The sequence below is a fragment of the Musca autumnalis genome, unplaced genomic scaffold, assembly GCF_047663935.1.
Source record: "Musca autumnalis isolate F117 unplaced genomic scaffold, ASM4766393v1 scaffold_2, whole genome shotgun sequence".
NCBI classification, from domain to species: Eukaryota; Metazoa; Arthropoda; class Insecta; order Diptera; family Muscidae; genus Musca; species Musca autumnalis.
The window spans coordinates 146306425-146326691 of NW_027411755.1; the positions used below are offsets into that span (position 1 = coordinate 146306425).

The 20267-nt window shown below is 33.7% G+C and overlaps 1 protein-coding gene and 1 long non-coding RNA gene across 2 annotated transcripts; both read right to left on the bottom strand.

Moving 5' to 3' along the window:
* Positions 1-8159: 8159 nt before the first annotated feature.
* LOC141393115 (uncharacterized) lies at positions 8160-9604 on the bottom strand. The gene is made up of 3 exons (XR_012410003.1): positions 9097-9604; positions 8950-9034; positions 8160-8896 (listed from the first exon to the last, which is right to left on the bottom strand). It is a non-coding gene; the product is annotated as an uncharacterized lncRNA (long non-coding RNA).
* A 3776-nt stretch (positions 9605-13380) lies between these two features.
* LOC141393116 (putative nuclease HARBI1) lies at positions 13381-15376 on the bottom strand. The gene is made up of 3 exons (XM_073966071.1): positions 14863-15376; positions 13665-14349; positions 13381-13605 (listed from the first exon to the last, which is right to left on the bottom strand). Exons 1-3 carry the CDS (start codon positions 15247-15249, stop codon positions 13493-13495), a joined length of 1185 nt encoding a protein of 394 aa, XP_073822172.1. The 5' UTR covers positions 15250-15376; the 3' UTR covers positions 13381-13492.
* Positions 15377-20267: the final 4891 nt, after the last annotated feature.

The window sequence follows — 20267 nt, forward strand, 5'->3', positions numbered from 1 at the left end:
ATGTACATAAAATGCTTCCTTCGGGAGGCCCTTTTTATGGTGCCTATATCTAACTATGTATGTTGACAATTTTTGGTGGGCTAGAAATTGGGAGGTACCGTTATATAGGGGTTATAATAAAACATGGACCTATGTTGACAGTTTTTGATGGGAGCCTTTAATGTCAAATAACTCCCAATTCGGTTAAAAATTGTAGGTAGAATCCTCAAAATACCGAAAATCGGTACATAACATGGGAACTTCAAATGTCATTAACAGCTAGTTCGGAGGTATGTGGGCTATACGAAAATATGAACTTAAATGAACAATTTTTGTTGCAGAATTTTTGTTGACTTTTAAATTTCAAATTACAGAAAGTTCGTCCAAAAAATAAAGCTAAGGTACGGAAAATCGGGAGGTTTGTTTTGGGGCTATACCAAAACATGGACCTACGTTTGTTAAACATTTTAAGTAAAATCCTCAAAGTACCGAAAATCGGGAAGTATCGTTATATTGGGGCTATGTTGAAAATTGTTGATGCAGATGTGTGGTGACCACTACAACCTTCAAATGTCAAATTACAGTTAGTTCGGTTAAAAATTGTAGCTTAAATTGCCAAATTACTAAAAATTGGGAGGTACCGTTATATGGGAGCTATATCCGAACATGGGCCTATGTTGACGGTTTAATATTGTAGCTAAAATCATCAAATTACTGAAAATCGGGAGGTACTTTTATATGGGGGCTTTATCAATACATCGACCTTTCTTGACAATTTTTGGTTGAGAGGTGTGGTGACCACTAAGAATTTCAAATGTCAAATGTTCAAATTACAGATAATTCGGTTAAAACTTGTAGGTAAAATTCTCAAAATACCGAAAATCGGGAGGTACCGTTATATGGGGCTATACCAAAACATGGACCTATGTTCATAATTTTTTCGAATATAAGTTTTTTGGTCAGTAAGAACCCTAAATATCAAATTATAGCTAATTCGGTCTAGAAATGTGACATAAAACGTCAAAATATCTGAAATCGGGCGGTAACGTTATATGGGGGCTATTACAAAACATGGACCTATGTCCACTAGTTTTGTTATATAAGTTTATTGACACTTAAGAACCTTAAATGTCAGTTTATAGCTAAATCGGAATGAAAATGTAGCTAAAAACGTCAAAATACCGTAAATCGGGGGTACCGTTATATGGGGGCTATACCAAAATGTGGACCGACATAGCCCATCATCGAACTTGACCTGCCTGCAAACAAAAGACGCATTTTCCCAAATTTTCAGATAATTTTGGTGGAGAGGTGTGGTGACCACTAAGAACTTCAAATGTCAAATGTTCAAATTACAGCTAATTCGGTTAAAACTTGTAGCGTTATATGGGGCTATACCAAAACATGTACCCATGTTCATAATTTTTTCGAATATAAGTTTTTTCGTCACTAAAATCAAGTTATAGCTAATTCGGTCTAGAAATGTGACTTAAATCGTCAAAATACCTGAAATCGGGGGTACCGTTATATGAGGGCTATACCAAAACGTTCGCCTATGTCCACAACTTTTGTTATATAAGTTTATTGACACATAAGAACCCTAAATATCAAGTTATAGCTAATTCGGTCTAGAAATGTGACTTATAGCTCATTTAGACTAGCCATAAATCCTCGACTGGATTTAATAAATCCAGTACAAATCTCATTGCATTTAGATATACATTTTGGAGGATTTAAATGGCAGTCAGCTGATTTTTGTTCATAGCACAATTACCAAGGTAGATGCATCAGCCCATCTGAACGAATGTGAAACGTGAAAAGAATTTTTTTGTAAATTGAATTCGCCTCAAAAAACATACGTCAAATTACAAATGTATTGTTTAACACTGAAAATGTTAGCACATTATGCTACTAATGCTAACTAAAGAGCAAATAAAGAATTATTTTATCGCAGTTTGCCCATCTAAAATAAATAAACGAATTGTTTTATCGTTTAGACATCGTAAATATTAGTCTTGGTTGATTAAAATCAACTTTGTACATCAAAACAAATTTAATTTTTCCGCCTTGTATACAAATTTTTACATTTTAAATTATTTTTAGTGTAGCAATTCACCGATGCATCTACCTTGTTTCTTGTGCCAGCTTGCAACTTTTTGTATTTTCTAGCAACATGTTGCAAAAAACAGAGTTGTATACGAGGATTTATGCCAGATTTAAAACAAATCCACTCAATAGGAGGATTTATTTTTGTATGGGAAATCTAGTAGATTTTGGCTGGATTTAGCAAATAAAACCTGATAATGCGCTAAATCCGGCTAATGGTGTCATATCTAAATGGCATATTAAATCGTCAAAATACCTGAATGTCAAATTATAGATAAATCGGTCAGAAAATGTAGCTAAAAACGTCAAAATACCGTAATTCGGGGGTACCGTTATATGGGGGATATACCAAAACGTGGACCTATGTCCACAAGTTTTGTTATATAAGTTTATTGACACTTAAGAACCTTAAATGTCAAATTATAGCTACATCATTCTGAAAATGTTGCTAAAAACGTCAAAATACCGTAATTCGGGGGGTACCGTTATATGGGGGCTATACCAAAACGTAGACCTATGTCCACAACTTTTGTTATATAAATTTATTGACACATAAGAACCCTAATGTCAAATTATAGCTTAATCGGTCTGAAAATGTAGCTAAAAACGGCAAAATACCGTAAATCGGGGGGTACAGTTATATGGGGGCTATACCAAAACGTGGACCTATGTCCACAACTTTTGTTATATAAGTTTATTGACACTTAAGAACCCTAAATGTCAAATTAATCAAATCGGTCTGAAAATGTAGCTAAAAACGGCAAAATATCGTAAATCGGGGGGTACCGTTATATGGGGGCTATACCAAAACGTGGACCGATATAGCCCATCATAGAACTTGACCTGCCTGCAAACAAAAGACGCACTTTCCCAAAATTTATATAAGTTTAGTGACGCTTAAGAGCCCCAAATGTCAAATTATAGCTGAATCTGAAAATGTGGCTAAAAACGTCAAAATACCGTAAATCGGGGGTACCGTTATATGGGGGCTATACCAAAACGTAGACCTATGTCCACAACTTTTGTTATATAAGTTTATTGACACTTAAGAACCTTAAATGTCAAATTATAGCTACATCATTCTGAAAATGTTGCTAAAAACGTCAAAATACCGTAATTCGGGGGGTACCGTTATATGGGGGCTATACCAAAACGTAGACCTATGTCCACAACTTTTGTTATATAAATTTATTGACACATAAGAACCCTAATGTCAAATTATAGCTTAATCGGTCTGAAAATGTAGCTAAAAACGGCAAAATACCGTAAATCGGGGGGTACAGTTATATGGGGGCTATACCAAAACGTGGACCTATGTCCACAACTTTTGTTATATAAGTTTATTGACACTTAAGAACCCTAAATGTCAAATTAATCAAATCGGTCTGAAAATGTAGCTAAAAACGGCAAAATATCGTAAATCGGGGGGTACCGTTATATGGGGGCTATACCAAAACGTGGACCGATATAGCCCATCATAGAACTTGACCTGCCTGCAAACAAAAGACGCACTTTCCCAAAATTTCAGCGTTCAATCTCCATTTTTGTGGATGCTAGAGTGATTACCACAGACGGACGGACGGACGGACGGACATGCACAGATCGACTCAGAATTTTACCCTGATCAAGAATATATATACTTTATAGGGTCGCAAATGAGTATTTCAATGCGTTACAAACGGAAAAACAAACTTAATATACCCTCCATACTATGGTGGAGGGTATAAAAAAATGTTGAAATAAGTAATTAAACATCAAGAAAAATTAAATATTAATTCTCCCTTAAATTTGCCTCTCTCTCTCTCGATTTTGCTCAGCTCTGCTGTAGAGTCTACAGCAGCCATGCACGCGTCTTTACGAAAAAGTTAACTACAACTCTCTTTCCCATACAAAAACCCAAAATAGCATTCTCTTCTTGTGCACCATTGGTCTACAGTAAACTAGGGCTGCTCATTTCTTCACGGTAGCGTAAATTGAGAGTAAGGGGTCGATCATCGATAACAATTATCGTTGAGTGGCGTTGCCAGTTGTCAAAATTGATGCACGTATGGCAACTCTCAACTGAAGTTGCGAATCTCAGTTGACGAAGCGGCTGTTTTTCAGCAACCACCAATTTTCAGTTGCAGTGAACATTTTCGAAGAAACAAGAAGTAAAATTGAAGGAAAAATAAACATTTTGTTAACAATTATTGATTCTTTGCATCATTAATTAATTTTGTGTATCAATATGGTGAAAATAACGACAAAGCAACAGTTCGAAATATTAATTAATAAACTGAGTGAAAATCCAAACGTAGTCCGAGGAGTTCGGGTTTTTGGTGAAACCAAAGCCACAGCGGATGAAGCGTGGAGGTCCATTTGGGACAGTTTAAACAGCCATGGACCTCCAACACGAACACCTGAAGAGTAGCAGAGAGACTGGATTCACTTTAAAGCAAAGTTGAAAAAGAAAATGGCTCAAAATAAAAGAAACTTCAACGCCACCGGTAATGGTCCATCACAAGAAGTGAATTTATCGCCATCCTTTAACGTTTCCACAATATAAACTACGGCAACTACGCCTTAAACCTGAAATAATTTACTGATTATACAGATCTTTCCACATGCACATCAACTTACAGCAATGCAGATGGCAATTCCAATGGATTCGACTTGTCCCTCCAATTTCTTCTAACAGATGCAATGTCCTGTACATTTTCTTCATCATCAAAAAATAATTCCACCGAACTTATCATTTTTTGGGACAGCAAATAAAACTTGACGATCCGAAGATTCAATGGCCAGGTTATATTCCAATCTAGGGTTGTTTTCCAAATTTGCTCGAAAACTCAGCCAAAATATTAAAATATTGTCCAGAATAGACAAAAGAGTTATCCAAAGCGCAAATTATTTTTAAAATAGTTTTTTTTTGCGAATAGAGGTCACAAGTTTGAAAAAACACTGATCGATAACATGTTTATCGACCACCCAGTTGAGTTGACATTAATGGTACAACATTTCATCTCAGTCGCGCAGACAACTGACAACGCAACTCAAGTTTAGTGGCAATGCAAGATAGACCCATAAGCTTCAGTCGTTGTTTGGCCTGCAACGGAGAAACACATTTTCCATGTGACACCCATGGAGTAAACGAACAACATCCAGTAACAATTTGTACAAATTGTAAGTAAACGAACACACATATTAACAACGACAAAATATCAGTCTGCGTTGGCGCAACAACGAATACACATGCGTTGTTGGTATGTACGCTTTGTTCGTTTGATTGTTTACGAAGCAGACGTAAACAAAGAAAGGAACTTCTACAAGTCCCTGTCCACACTAAAGTGAATTTCATGAAATTAGGTGTTCTTAGGTCGAATTCCCCACTACAGCAATTTCATGATTTTCCTCTTCTATGTAACTCGATCTAGAGACGCATAATTTCATGTCAAAATTTCATTGAAATTACTCTAGTGTGGCCCGGAACCAAGAGCGCGTACATGTTGAATTTGGTACTTTAGAAAAAAATACATTTTTAAATCATATTTTGTTAAGATAATTAAATATTTTTTTAAATGCTAATAGAAAACACATTAAATTTTAAGGGTTGAGTACATAAGCTGCCTTGCCTGCTTACCTAGCTTGCTTCTGATAAAAGAATAAAAAAGAAAAGGGCAACCCAGTTAGAAATTTGCTCGGCCTTCTTTATTCTTTTATTTTTATTATGTCAGAAATGAAGCAGGAAAGCAAGGCAATCAGGCAAGGCTGCTTATGTACATAGGCCTTTAGTCCTATGCAGTTTTTTGTAGAAAATTTCAATTAGTTTCTTTAAAAAATAAGGATTCACTCAGCTCTCGTCATTAAAATTACAGTGTGAGGAATACACCCCAACTAGGTGTAAAGTGTGTTGCAGAACAGCTTTAGGTGTGTTCGATACACGTGAGGTGCAGAGGTGAATGCCAGAACATGCCTGAATAATTAAATATGGAATTTTCAATTTCTTCATTACTATTTCTTAATAATAATCCCGCTTGATAATAAGCTTTTTATCAATTAAATAATGAAATGTGTATCTTCTCTTATTATTAATATTTGTATGTTAAAAATAAATATTTCGCTATTTTGACACCAAATGTCACCTTTCACAAAAACACCCCTCGTTGTGATATTTGCTGCGACTAATGGTCAGCCGAGAGCTGAATATGTAGCATGGTTGTCGATTATGCGTAGCGAAAAAAAGAAGCTTAGGTGTCAAATACGAAATAAACAAAGATGCACAAAAATAAATATGCGGTCGCTTGCTTATTTATTCGTGTGTGTCAATTTTGTGTAGCAGTTGATGTGTGCTTTTAAACCAGTGTTCACCAGCAACAACAAATTCAACCGCTGCGTTTGTGTTGGGCACACACACGAGATTATCTATCCCTCTCTAGATAAACATCGTGTGCGTTAATTCATTGCTAAAACAAAGAAGTTGATCGGTGGTGAGAGCAACGTTCAAACTCACCACAATTGAGATTGTGTGTGTTCACACACACACTCTTACTTTGAGTTTTTTTATAGAATAAAATGCAATACCTACGTGGCCAGTATAGCCGAGAACTTTCAAAAAGTAAAGAGATTAGAAGTGGCTCAGGCGCTGACGATGTTTATGTCCCCAATGCTTATTGGTTTCCTGAACTTAGTTTTCTGCAGGACCATATTAAAATAAGGAAAGGAAAGAGCAATTTATTTGTAAGTAGCAATTTAAACTGTATAAAAAAATTTCGTGGCAATGATACATATAAACAAATTTATTATCATTCACAGGAACAAAACAATTCATCATTTGAGGATTCTGCTGAGTCAACTCAATTAATGGAAGACCATTTATCTCCTGCACAGCCATCTAAAAGGATAAAAAAAGAAAACGTCACGCCGTTGTCGAGCAACAGAGCAAACAAGGAAGATGCTGTTCTCGAAGCAGCTGTTAATGTCTTAGAACATTTAACTAGTTCAAATAACAATAATGATAAAAGTAAAAATGAGTCATTTTGTAATTTTTTGAAAGAAGAGCTGGACTCGATAACTTCCGAGAGCATAAGAGACGAGTTTATAGAAAAAATAACTGCAGCACTTTTTGATGCAAAAAAAAGGCAAAGGCTGCTATGCAGTGATAGTGAAAACTATTATGAGTATAGTTGTCTTATAGATGAATAACAACTCTATACTTTTCACAATAAACTATGACCTCATAAATTTATGTATTTAATAACACTAAGTTTACATGTATCTTTGAAGTGACCTGATAAATTTATGTATTTTATTTTTATTTAAAACACTTGAAGTGTTATAAGAGTATTATAAAACACAAAAAATGAATTCCCAATCTAAGTTCCTATGTATTTTTGCATGACCTGATACAATAAAATTGAATTAAATACGTTATCTTTTAAATATTTTATCGAAAAATGTCTGTTGGTTTGTTTTTTTTTTTTTTTGTATTTCATATAGTCTGAAAGCATACTTCTAATATTTTCACTGGACAGGACACTAAATTCCAAAAGTTTCCTCGTATCATATCAGATCAGTGGGCAAGTGTATCTACGGATTTCACATCTCTATGCAGGAAGAAATATCCTTTCAACATATTTTTAAATCTTGCACTTTACTTTTTAATTGAAAGTAATTTTTTGCAGCAATCTTTCAAAATTCGCTCTTATAGAAATCAAAGGTATTCATCCCCAAATGTTATGAACTATGTTGACAATACCTTTCCCGACAATTACAGATTAAGAACCACTACAACATTAAGGGGTCGATTATGGATAGCTACTCAACTCTAGTTGCACTGCCCCCAATATTTTCTATTTCCTCATTAAAATTTATACTTTTTTAGAATTAAATTAGGGTTCAAAACGCTGATTTTGATTAAATTTAAAATTTTTCGTCTTTTTACTTATTTTAATAGTATGATTTTCTCTACAGGCCACGTAACTACAGTTGAGTTTCTATCCGTAATTGACCACTATTGACCACAAAACTATTGTAAGGAAAATTCATAATTACATATTTGATATTCAAAGCGCAAATTATTCAGCATATTTATTATTTAAAACATTAAAAGTTAAATCTTTTTATAGCGTCCTCTTGCCAAGGAACTGCACCAACAGTATTAAAATATTCGCAATATGTATCCCGTATCTTTCGACTTTCTTCTCCAGTGCGATTGGCTTGGCACCTTTGAAGATTTGTAATACAGACTTCATTTCGCCAAGATCCATTATTAATACTCAATGTTTTGGTATTTTCCGAATCCACCAAATTTGAGTCCAATCCTTCCCGACTCCTAATGAAATTGTGCAAAGCACACGCTGCCAATGTCAGTTTTTCAACTTTCTCTACGCTGAGGTCTATATCCCTCTGGAACACTTGGAATTTACTGGCTAAAATTCCAAAAGCGTTTTCGGATACTCTTCGAGCCCGGCTTAGCCTGTAGTTGAAAATCCTATTTGTATTAGCAGACCTTTCCCCATAGGGTCTCATCATTCTCGGCGTGAGTCGAAAAGCCTCATCTGCAACAAATACGTAAGGCACAATCTTATCTGTACCAGGCAAAAGATCGTCGGCAGGGAAATCTAGTTGATTTTTAGACATAGCCGACGACGGCAAAACGACGACTCATTAAAAACTGCGGCATCATTTGCTCGCCCGTTGGAACCAACATCTACGTATAAGAACTTGTAATTGGCGTCCACTACGGCCATCATTATTACGCTGTGGAACCCTTTATAATTATAGTAGTATGATCCATAGCATTCTTTGCTCTTTATTGCAATGTGCTTACCATCTAGAAAAAGAGAGATGTTTAAAATGTCTTTGAGATATTTTTTGCGTTATTACCGATTGCACCTAAACAAAAGGGGAAATTCCATTTTCGATTAAATTCTTCGGCAATCTTTTTCCATTCTTTAGCTTTGCTTGGGACCTTAAATATATTACTTTTCTTAGTTTTGCACGTTGTTTAAGATTGTTTAAATTCGTACATACCTTGAAGAATTCATCTTTTAAAACAGCGTAAATTGCATCCAGCGTTTCTGGTACAATTTTGGAAATAGCTGCGACGGAAATTCGGAATCCGTATGTTAATTGTAAAAACCTCTCCCCTGTGGCCAAAAACCTTAAGGTCAACAGTAATCTTACAACAAATTTAAGATTATGAGTAATGTTAAGATAACCTTAAGTTTCCTATATTTGCCTTGCAGAACACGAAATAGCCTCCCGCATTACAGTGTTTTGCTTTGAAATTATTGGGGACACTTTTTCCAATAATTCGGAGAAGCACTCATACGACATTCTAGCGAAATTTTTGAATGACTTTGGGTCCTCTAACCGGAATTCATTGATGGCCATTGCTGAGAACCCTAATCCAGAGTCCCTTCGCAATAACCACTTATGACTCCATAAAGCCCGAACCGTTGTTAATTTGTTTCTACGTTTTTTCTTTTTTGCTTTTATTGCAGAAACAATTGCAACAATACTGGACACTAGCTTTACTTTTCTCGCCGCATTTATTTTGCTTGTTTGTTTCAACATTTTAAAAATTTCGGTAGTATTTATTTTTTTAATATTTTTAAACAACAGCTGATTGAAATAGTTTGTTTACATTTTTAGGTTATGTCATACAAAAAAACATAAGCAGGTGTGAAAGTAAATATTATAAATGCTATGTAAATGGCAAAATTTGACGTACAAAATGAATTACATAAAGATGAAAAAAATGACAGTTGGTATGTACAAATATGTAAAATACATACCGTGTAGAACACCCTTTAGGATAACTGCTTCTGTTATTGATAATTTTTACTCCAATTAAGATATAGATATGTCAATAATGATACAAATTTCATTGAAATGGGACGTATATATTAAATCAAATACATGAAATCTGCCGAAAATATACATGGGAGTTATATCTAAATCCCAACCGATTTCGAAGTATTTTGGCACAATTATTTCTAGGCCAAATTCCATCGCACATTACGAATGTCATTGAAATCGGACATATACAGCGTGATTGGTGCATCAAATAAATGAAATTGGCCGAAAATATATGTGGGCGCTATATCCAAATCTGAACCGATTTCGATATAATTTTGAACATCTATTTCCAGGCCAATATTCGTCATAAATTCCAAATGTCATTGAAATCGTACATATACAGCGTTTTTGGTGCATTAAGTTCATCAAATCGGACGAAAATATATATGGGAGCTATACCTAAATCTAAACCGATTTCGATATCTATTTGGCACATATATTTCTAGGCTAATATCCGTCACACTTAAAAATTTCATTGAAATCAGACAAATATAGCGTGTTTGGAGCATCAAATACATGAAATCGGCCGCAAATATATATGAGCGCTATATCCAAATCTGAACCGATTTCGATATAATTTGGAACATCTATTTCTAGGCCAATATACGTCACATATTCCAAATTTCAACGAAATTGGACATAACAGCGTGTTTGGTGCATAAAATACAGGAAATCGGCCGAATATATATATATAGGAGCTATATCCAAATCTGAACCGATTTCAAAATAAATTTGCACATATATTTCTTGGCCAATATCCATCACACATTCTAAATTTCAGAGAAATTGGACATAAATAGCATGTTTGGTACATAAAATAAGGAAATCGGCCGAAAATATATGTATGTGGGAGCTATATCCAAATTTGAACCGATTTGAATAAAATTTAGTTAATTTATTTCTACACCAAATTCCGTCACACATACAAAATTAGGAGATTGCATCTGTAATAGTTCTAAAGATATTTGCATACAAAATCTAAATTTTTTGGAGGTACCTCCGGTTTTGATGCTATATCTCCAGATCAACGCGAAATTTCAAAAAATGATATAGCCTATTTTCATTCCAGGCCATGTAGCAATGTACACTTAACATTTCAGTAAGATCTGTTAAGCGGTTTTCGAGTCTATAAGGCACAAACAAACAAACAGACAAACAAATTTCAATTTTATATATATAGATAGATTCCGTCACACATTCCAAATTTCACTGAAATCGGGCTCATATAGCGTGTTTGTGCATCAAATACCTTAAATCGGTCAAAAATATATATGGAAGCTAAATTCAAATCTTAACCGATTTCGATATATTTTGGAACATTTATTTATAGGCCAAATTCCGTCACACATTCCAAATTTTATTGAAATCGGGCACATATAACGGGTTTGGTGTATCAAATACCTCAAATCTGTCAAAACTATGTATGGGAGCTATATCCAAATTTGAACCGATTTCGATATATTTTGGAACATTTATTTATAGGCCAAATTCCGTCACACATTTCAAATTTCATTGAAATCGGGCACATATAACTGTTTGGTGCATTAAATACCTCAAATCGGTCAAAACTATATATGGGAGCTATATCCAAATATGAACCGATTTCGATATATTTTGGCACATTTATTTATTGTTCAAATTTCGTCACACATAAATTTCATTGAAATCGGACATGTATAGTGTTTTTGATGCATCAAATACTTGAAATCGGACGAAAATATATATGGGAGCTATATCCAAATCTGAACCGATTTCGATATATTTGGCACATTTAGTGATAGGCCGAATTCCGTCACACATTCCAAATTTCATTGGAATCGGGCATATATAGCGTGTTTAGTACATCAAATACTTAAAATCGTACGAAAATCCATATGGGAGTTATATCCAAAACTGAACTGATTTCGATATATTTTGGCGCATTTAGTCATAGGCCAATTCTATGACACATTCCAAATGTCATTGAAATCGGACATATATAGCGTGTTTGGTACATCAAAAACTTGAAATCAGACGAAAATATATGTGGGAGCTATATCCAAATCTGAACCGATTTCGATGTATAATGGAACATATAGTTATAGACCAAATTCCGTCACACATTCCAAATTTCATTGAAATCGGACATGTATGTATAGCGTGTTTGGTACACCAATACTTGAAATCGGACGAAAATATATATGGGAGCTATATCCAAATCTGAACCGATTTCGATATAGTTTGGTACATTTACTTATAGGCCAAATTCCGTCACACATTCCAAATTTCATTAGAATCGGACATATATAGCTGTTTGGTACATCAAATACTTGAAATCGGACGAAAATATATATGGGAGCTATAGCCAAATCTGAACCGATTTCGATATAGTTTGGTACATTTACTTATAGGCCAAATTCCGTCACACATTCCAAATTTCATTAGAATCGGACACATGTAGCGTGTTTGGTACATCAAATACTTGAAATCGGACGAAAATATATATGGGAGCTATATCCCAAACTGAAGTTATTTCGATATATTTCGGAACATTTAGTGATAGGCCAAATTTCGTCCCACATTCCAAATTTCATTGAAATCGGACATATGTAGCGTGTTTGGTATATCAAATACTTGAAATCGGACGAAAATATATATAGGATCTATATCCAAATCTGAACCGATTTCGATATTGTTTGGTAAATTTTGTTATAAGCCACGTTCCGTCACGCATTCCAAATTTCATGGAAATCGGACATATATAGTGTGTTTGGTACATCAAATACTTGAAATCGGACGAAAATATATATGGGAGCTATATCCAAATCTGGACCGATTTCGATATATTTTGGCACATTTATTTTTAGGCTAAAATCCATCAAACATTTCAAATTTGGAGTTTGTATCTGTAACCGTTCTATAGATATTTGCATACAAAGTTTAGATTTAAATTGGAGGTACCTCCGATTCTGGTGCTATATCTCCGGATCAGAGCGGAATTTCGAAACTTTTTATAGCCTATGTTACTTTCAGGCGATGTAGTAATATACCCTGAAAATTTCAGCAAGATCGGTTCAGCGGTTTTTGAGTCTATAAATTTCAAACAAACATACAAACATTTTTCTATTTTATATATATAGATTTGACACCTAAGCTTCTTTTTTTCGCTACGCATAATCGACAACCATGCTACATATTCAGCTCTCGGCTGACCATTAGTCGCAGCAAATATCACAACGAGGGGTGTTTTTGTGAAAGGTGACATTTGGTGTCAAAATAGCGAAATATTTATTTTTAACATACAAATATTAATAATAAGAGAAGATACACATTTCATTATTTAATTGATAAAAAGCTTATTATCAAGCGGGAATTCATTCTTCCCGAACAGTTTGACTTCATCGATTAGAATGCGAAATCGCGGCTGTGTGTTTCTATCGCCTGGGAGTGACTGCTTCGGGTAATGTACGAAAATACTTGCTGGGTGGTTAGTTTATTGAATTAACATTGTTACCAGTTGCCGCTAACTACATTGAGTTGACAGAGTATGTATGTATGTGTTTTTACAGTTCTCTTATGACAAAATTTAATTCTTAAAATTACTAAAATGATTTTTGATAAACTCGGCTCGGCTACGTTCTTCAGTGTTGATTGGTGTCTCATAATACTGAGTCTCAGCATCCTTCAAACTTGTTATATCTAAAAATGATAAATAACATAAAACTCAAATGCAAATAATTTAAAAAGAATATACCAACCTATTGCCACATCCTTCCATTCCAATGCCATATTATGCAATAGAACCAAAGCAACAACAATATGCCTTGCTGTTGTATGTGATCCATGAAATTCATCATTTAAAATTCCAAAACGTTTCTCCAGTAATTTTAAACATTTTCTTGCCGGTTCATGAGTTAAACGCAATGAACTATTATATGCTTGTTCCGACAAAGTAACGGCATACAAAACTGGCGTATAAAGATATGAAGAACATTTCAATACCGAATCACCCAGCAGAAGACGACCACGAAATTCATTTTGTTCAAAACGTTCCTTAATTCTACTCTGGGCAAAAATATCTGCTGGAGTTTTTCTTTCGGCAGCTTTAGCCAAATGACAATCTAAATCGCGTATTTTCAAACTAGCATCTGTAACGATTTGTATGTGTAGCATATGTTCCGCAATATTGGGTTCTGGTTGTTCAGTTGTTGTTGCAATTTTGTTGCGTTTACATTTCATTTGTGTATGATTAACCGCACCAATAACTTGTGGCATATGGGCCAAATCATAAAATCCTTTTGCTACTTTTTCCTTTTCAGCAAGTAAACATGGCATACGTATATATCTTGAAGCATTGTAGGATAATGCTTCGGCAACACGCTTGCTTATTTTCATTAGGGTTTTTAATGTGACGCCATGTATTTGGGCTGTTACTTCGGGATGCTACAAAGATGGAGAAGAGAAGATTTGCTTCAGTTTTTAAGAATTGAAAAAGTTTAGTAGAAGAGATTCCACCCTCTATAGACCTTTAGAATGCACCGAAGGCAATTAGATCGTCTTTTATTCAAACAAAATCTTTGGAGGGTCTACTTTTCACAACAAATCTTGTGGCAGACCTACTCATATAAGACCTAAAGATTATCGCTTTTCCACATACGACTTTTAGAGGGTCTTATATCTATAAAAGACCATTAGAAGGTATTCTATTCATAGAACACTTAAGGGTAACTTCCATATATAATCCATACTTGACCTTTAAAATGTCTTCTGCCGTTAGAAGACCTACAAAAGGTATTCGATCCATAGAAATCCTCTTTTAGGATACCATCTCATAGTAGACCTTTAGAATGCCTTCTATTCAAAGAAGATAAGTTATTTTACGCAATGCTCAATGCTTCCTACTAACAAATCCTTAAAAGAAATAGATCTTGAAATTCATATTCTAAAAATACATACCTCCGTTCTTCCCCAATAACGAACCGCTGCCATTATTTGCTTTTCAACCGGTACTTGAGATTTTTGCATCTTCATATGTCCTTCGTCGTTTGTAGAATTATGTTGTTGCTGTTCAATTTCCAAATCATCTTTTATCATTTCTATTATACGTTTCATGCTATCCTTGCTAAAACGATAACTATATTGGAATTCATTTTCCCTTAAATCAATTAAAGGATTAAAACGACGTCTCCTCCGTTTAGGCTTCGTACGAAGTGGTGCACAAAATCTTGCCAGTTGTTTGTTACAATGTATTCGACGTATTATTTGGTCCATATTTAGAAATGTTTGAAATGCATTCAAATCATCCAAATCATTTTGAAAACGTTCTATTGTTTCTATATCCATGTTTATAAATTTAACTATATATTTTTTCTGATTTTTTTGCAAAAACTTTGTTGTAAACTTTGCTGTAAATTGTGTAAATTGTTTTCGTATATTGAAAAATAAACAAAAACGTAGAGAAGCAAAGATAAGAAGAAATGCATTTTCCAAAAACATATGCTAATAGTTCCACATTTTGGTTACAGATGGCAAAGACGTATAGTAATAAAGACCCGAACAAATGCATTTTCCAAAAACATATGCTAATAGTTCCACATTTTGGTTACAGATGGCTACACAACTCACTGGAATTGATAACAGCAATGCCAATCATTTTTGATTGCCACTTCTCGCGGCAGAAAACATTAACGTCGTGTTTTGTGGCTGAAATTTATTTCTTCACTATTTATTATTTTTTATTTAATAAAAAAACAAAAGTCAACGCCGTAAAATTTGAGTTTTAATGTTTTTCTTGTCAATATTCCAATGAGTAACAGTTTTCGTTTAACAGAATGTTGCTATGATGTCGTAGCAACAGAGGTTAACTCCCTCTACAGTTAATTTTTCACAATTGACTTTTCCTATCTTATAATATTGACATCTTTGCAGATGGCTCAAAGACATAAATACAAAGACATAGAACTGTAAAGATTGGACATAGTGCATAATGCAGTTCAATTTTACTATTAAACCATAGAGGGTGTTTGTGTATAACAGACAACTAACAAAACATGACGGCAACAAAAACAAGTATAACATAATTTTATGTCACCATATTGGAACATAACATTATGTTAGACCTCCAGCGCCATCTGCCGATTTATAGTAGCAATGTAAATGTCCCATCTTGTTATATTTTATGTCTTTGATAAATACAACAAGATAAGACATTTTTTGCTATCATTCTTCAGTGAATGGCTTTTGAATTCAAAGACATAAATACAACAAGATAAGAAATTTTGTTTGCTATCATTCTTCAGTGAATGGCTTTTGAATTTAACATAATGTTATATCACGATATGGTGATATAACATTTTTTTCTTTTATACATTTTTACGTATTTAATCGAATTTACCGATCCAATTGATATAGAATTATTCTTGAATAGATGCTTGAATTCATAAATTTCGTTTCTGATACCATTACATGAAATGTTCCTCATTGGTTGCGATTTTGAATTAACTGCAACCTGTTAAGGGTAATGTTTCTATGCAAAGTTTCGTAAACATTTTTTTGTTGCATGCATTTTGTCTAGTCTTAGTTGTATTTATGTCTTTGTTGAATTTAACATAATTGCTCTGTTCCAGAACCTGCAAGAAGCTACTATTTTCTACTACGATAACATTTTTTCCTTTATGTTATCGGAAAAAATAGTAAAAATTAGTAGATTCTTGCAGTAGTGGAACAGACCAAATGTTATATTACGATATGGTGATATAACATTTTTTTCTTTTATACATTTTTACGTATTTAACCGAATTTACCGATCCAATTGACATAGAATTATTCTTGGATAGATCCTTGAATTCATAAATTTCGTTTCTGATACCATTACATGAAATGTTCCTCCTTGGTTGCGATTTTGAATTAACTGCAACCTGTTAAGGGTAATGTTTCTATACAAAGTTTCGTAAACATTTTTTTGTTGCATGCATTTTGTCTAGTCTTAATTGTATTTATGTCTTTGTTGAATTTAACATAATGTTATATTACGATATGGTGATATAACATTTTTTTCTTTTATACATTTTTACGTATTTAATCGAATTTACCGATCCAATTGACATAGAATTATTCTTGGATAGATCCTTGAATTCATAAATTTCGTTTCTGATACCATTACATGAAATGTTCCTCCTTGGTTGCGATTTTGAATTAACTGCAACCTGTTAAGGGTAATGTTTCTATACAAAGTTTCGTAAACATTTTTTTGTTGCATGCATTTTGTCTAGTCTTAATTGTATTTATGTCTTTGTTGAATTTAACATAATGTTATATTACGATATGGTGATATAACATTTTTTTCTTTTATACATTTTTACGTATTTAACCGAATTTACCGATCCAATTGACATAGAATTATTCTTGGATAGATCCTTGAATTCATAAATTTCGTTTCTGATACCATTACATGAAATGTTCCTCCTTGGTTGCGATTTTGAATTAACTGCAACCTGTTAAGGGTAATGTTTCTATACAAAGTTTCGTAAACATTTTTTTGTTGCATGCATTTTGTCTAGTCTTAATTGTATTTATGTCTTTGTTGAATTTAACATAATGTTATATTACGATATGGTGATATAACATTTTTTTCTTTTATACATTTTTACGTATTTAACCGAATTTACCGATCCAATTGACATAGAATTATTCTTGAATAGATCCTTGAATTCATAAATTTCGTTTCTGATACCATTACATGAAATGTTCCTCCTTGGTTGCGATTTTGAATTAACTGCCAGCTGTTAAGGGTAATGTTTCTATACAAAGTTTCGTAAACATTTTTTTGTTGCATGCATTTTGTCTAGTCTTAATTGTATTTATGTCTTTGTTGAATTTAACATAATGTTATATTACGATATGGGGATATAACATTTTTTTCTTTTATACATTTTTACGTATTTAACCGAATTTACCGATCCAATTGACATAGAATTATTCTTGAATAGATCCTTGAATTCATAAATTTCGTTTCTGATACCATTACATGAAATGTTCCTCCTTGGTTGCGATTTTGAATTAACTGCAACCTGTTAAGGGTAATGTTTCTATACAAAGTTTCGTAAACATTTTTTTGTTGCATGCATTTTGTCTAGTCTTAGGCCGCCATCAGACCATCTGCTTTTTCACATGTATGGCATCAGCTGTTCTGTATATTAGTATACCCAAAGTGACAACATACATGTGAAAAAGCAGATGGTCTGATGGCGGCCTTAGTTGTATTTATGTCTTTGTATACACATATGGTCTGTTCCTTTACTTTTGAAAGTGGTAAAACCTGCAAAAGTAGCAAAATTTGTAAACTGCTCCCATATGAATTGTATGGTGTCTGAAGTAAAGGAACGCTTTTCGAGTAAAAAGTGGTAAAACTTGAAGATTCTTGCACGTAAAGGAACAGAGCTATAGTCGGCTTTCACACAGTGTACTTTCGTCACGGTGACGACATCATTTCTTGATCTCCGTTTTCGCTTCATTCGTATTTTTTTTGTAAGCAGGGTTGCATTTTTACGGGATTTTTGTACCCATCGTATTCAAGTACCGAATGTACAATAATTGCTCTGTTCCAGAATCTGCAAGAAGCTACTAATTTTTACTACGATAACATTTTTTCCTTTATGTTATCGGTAAAAATAGTAAATATTAAGTTGGGTACACATTGTCAGTTTTGAATGACAGCTTTGTTGTTGCTTGCTAGTGTGGCCGTTCATTTTTGTCATTCATCATGCAACCACAAAATATTTTGTGGTTGCGTGACGGTTGGACAGTTATCGATAACTGCGAAATATCGACATTCAAAACTGACAATGTGTACTGCTCTTTAGTAGATTCTTGCAGTTCTGGAACAGAACAAATGTTTTAATGAAATATGTTGAAATAGAATAATAAATGAGTACAATAAAATAATTATATTGTGTATGAATTCACATCAATAGTACTTTTTCGTACGTTTTCTTCAACTACATTTTCCCACCCTGACAACATCTACGAATGAATATCAAAACGGAAACTGCGAAATGGTGTCGTCAAAACGACACTGTGTGAAAGCAGACCTAGACGGCTTTCACACAGTGTCGTTTTGACGACACCATTTCACAGTTTCCGTTTTGATGTTTATTCGTAGATGTTGTCAGGGTGGGAAAATGTAGTGAAGAAAACGTACGAAAAAGTAATGTTGATGTAAATTCATACACAAAATAATTATTTTATTGCACTCATTTATTATGTTTCTTACCTGCAATGATGTTTTCTAATCAGAATCAATATATTCTCATATTTTGTAATCTCTATTTCAACATATTTCATTACAACATTTTTGTACATTCGGTACATAAATAGTACGCTTAGGTAAAGATGTACGATTGGCACAAAAATCCCGCAAAAATGCAACCCTGCTTACAAAAAAATACGAATGAAGCGAAAACGGAGAGCAAGAAATGACGTCGTCTCCGTGACGAAAGTACACTGTGTGAAAGCCGACATAGAGCGTTTTCAGACGATAGGGTTTGACTGCTCAAAAACGTGGTTTCCGTTTTGACTCTCATTCGTAATTTTCACATCCAGTGTTGCGTTTTTGAAGTCATTTTATACAAGCGTACTTTTTGAACAAAAAGAAGTACGGTTTTACATAAATGTACCATAAAGGTTTATGTGTGTATTGTCACTTCTTACAGCATTTAACACAAAAATGATTATTAGTTTACATTTTTATTCTTATGTCCAATTTACATTACCAACTTTTTCGTCATTTAGAGCTGATTCGTCATTTATTTGCTAAAACAGGCAACATTTTGCGTCATTTGCCATACAAAAATAAATGACGATAGCTGCGTCATTTATTCTAAACAACGCACGAAAACACCATACTATTATACGCAACCCTGCTTTTTCGCCATAAACTACCAAAAAATGCAACTGTTTTATGATGTCTTTGTTTGTTGTGTGTGTTGTTGAAAAACAAAAATACTCAAACGATGACAAAAATGAAAATAAATGTTTAAAAAACGAGCAAAAATTATGTTTTTTTGTTTTTAGAATTAATTTAAGTAATTTGATACACATTTGTGTTGTGAAATTCCTATTTCTCTGAATAAATATATTGTGTGCGTGTGTTTGTGTTATTGTATAAGTGTGTATGTGCGATTGTGTGCGTAAGCAAATGACGCAAAAAAACAGATGTAAATACACTTCATTTGATTCTAGGATTTCGTAAAACGAAATCATTTAATGTGCATATGTAAATTGGACTTTACACATTTCGCACACACACATTCCTATTTTATAAAAATATATGCGAGGAAACAGTTATTACTTATACCATGATC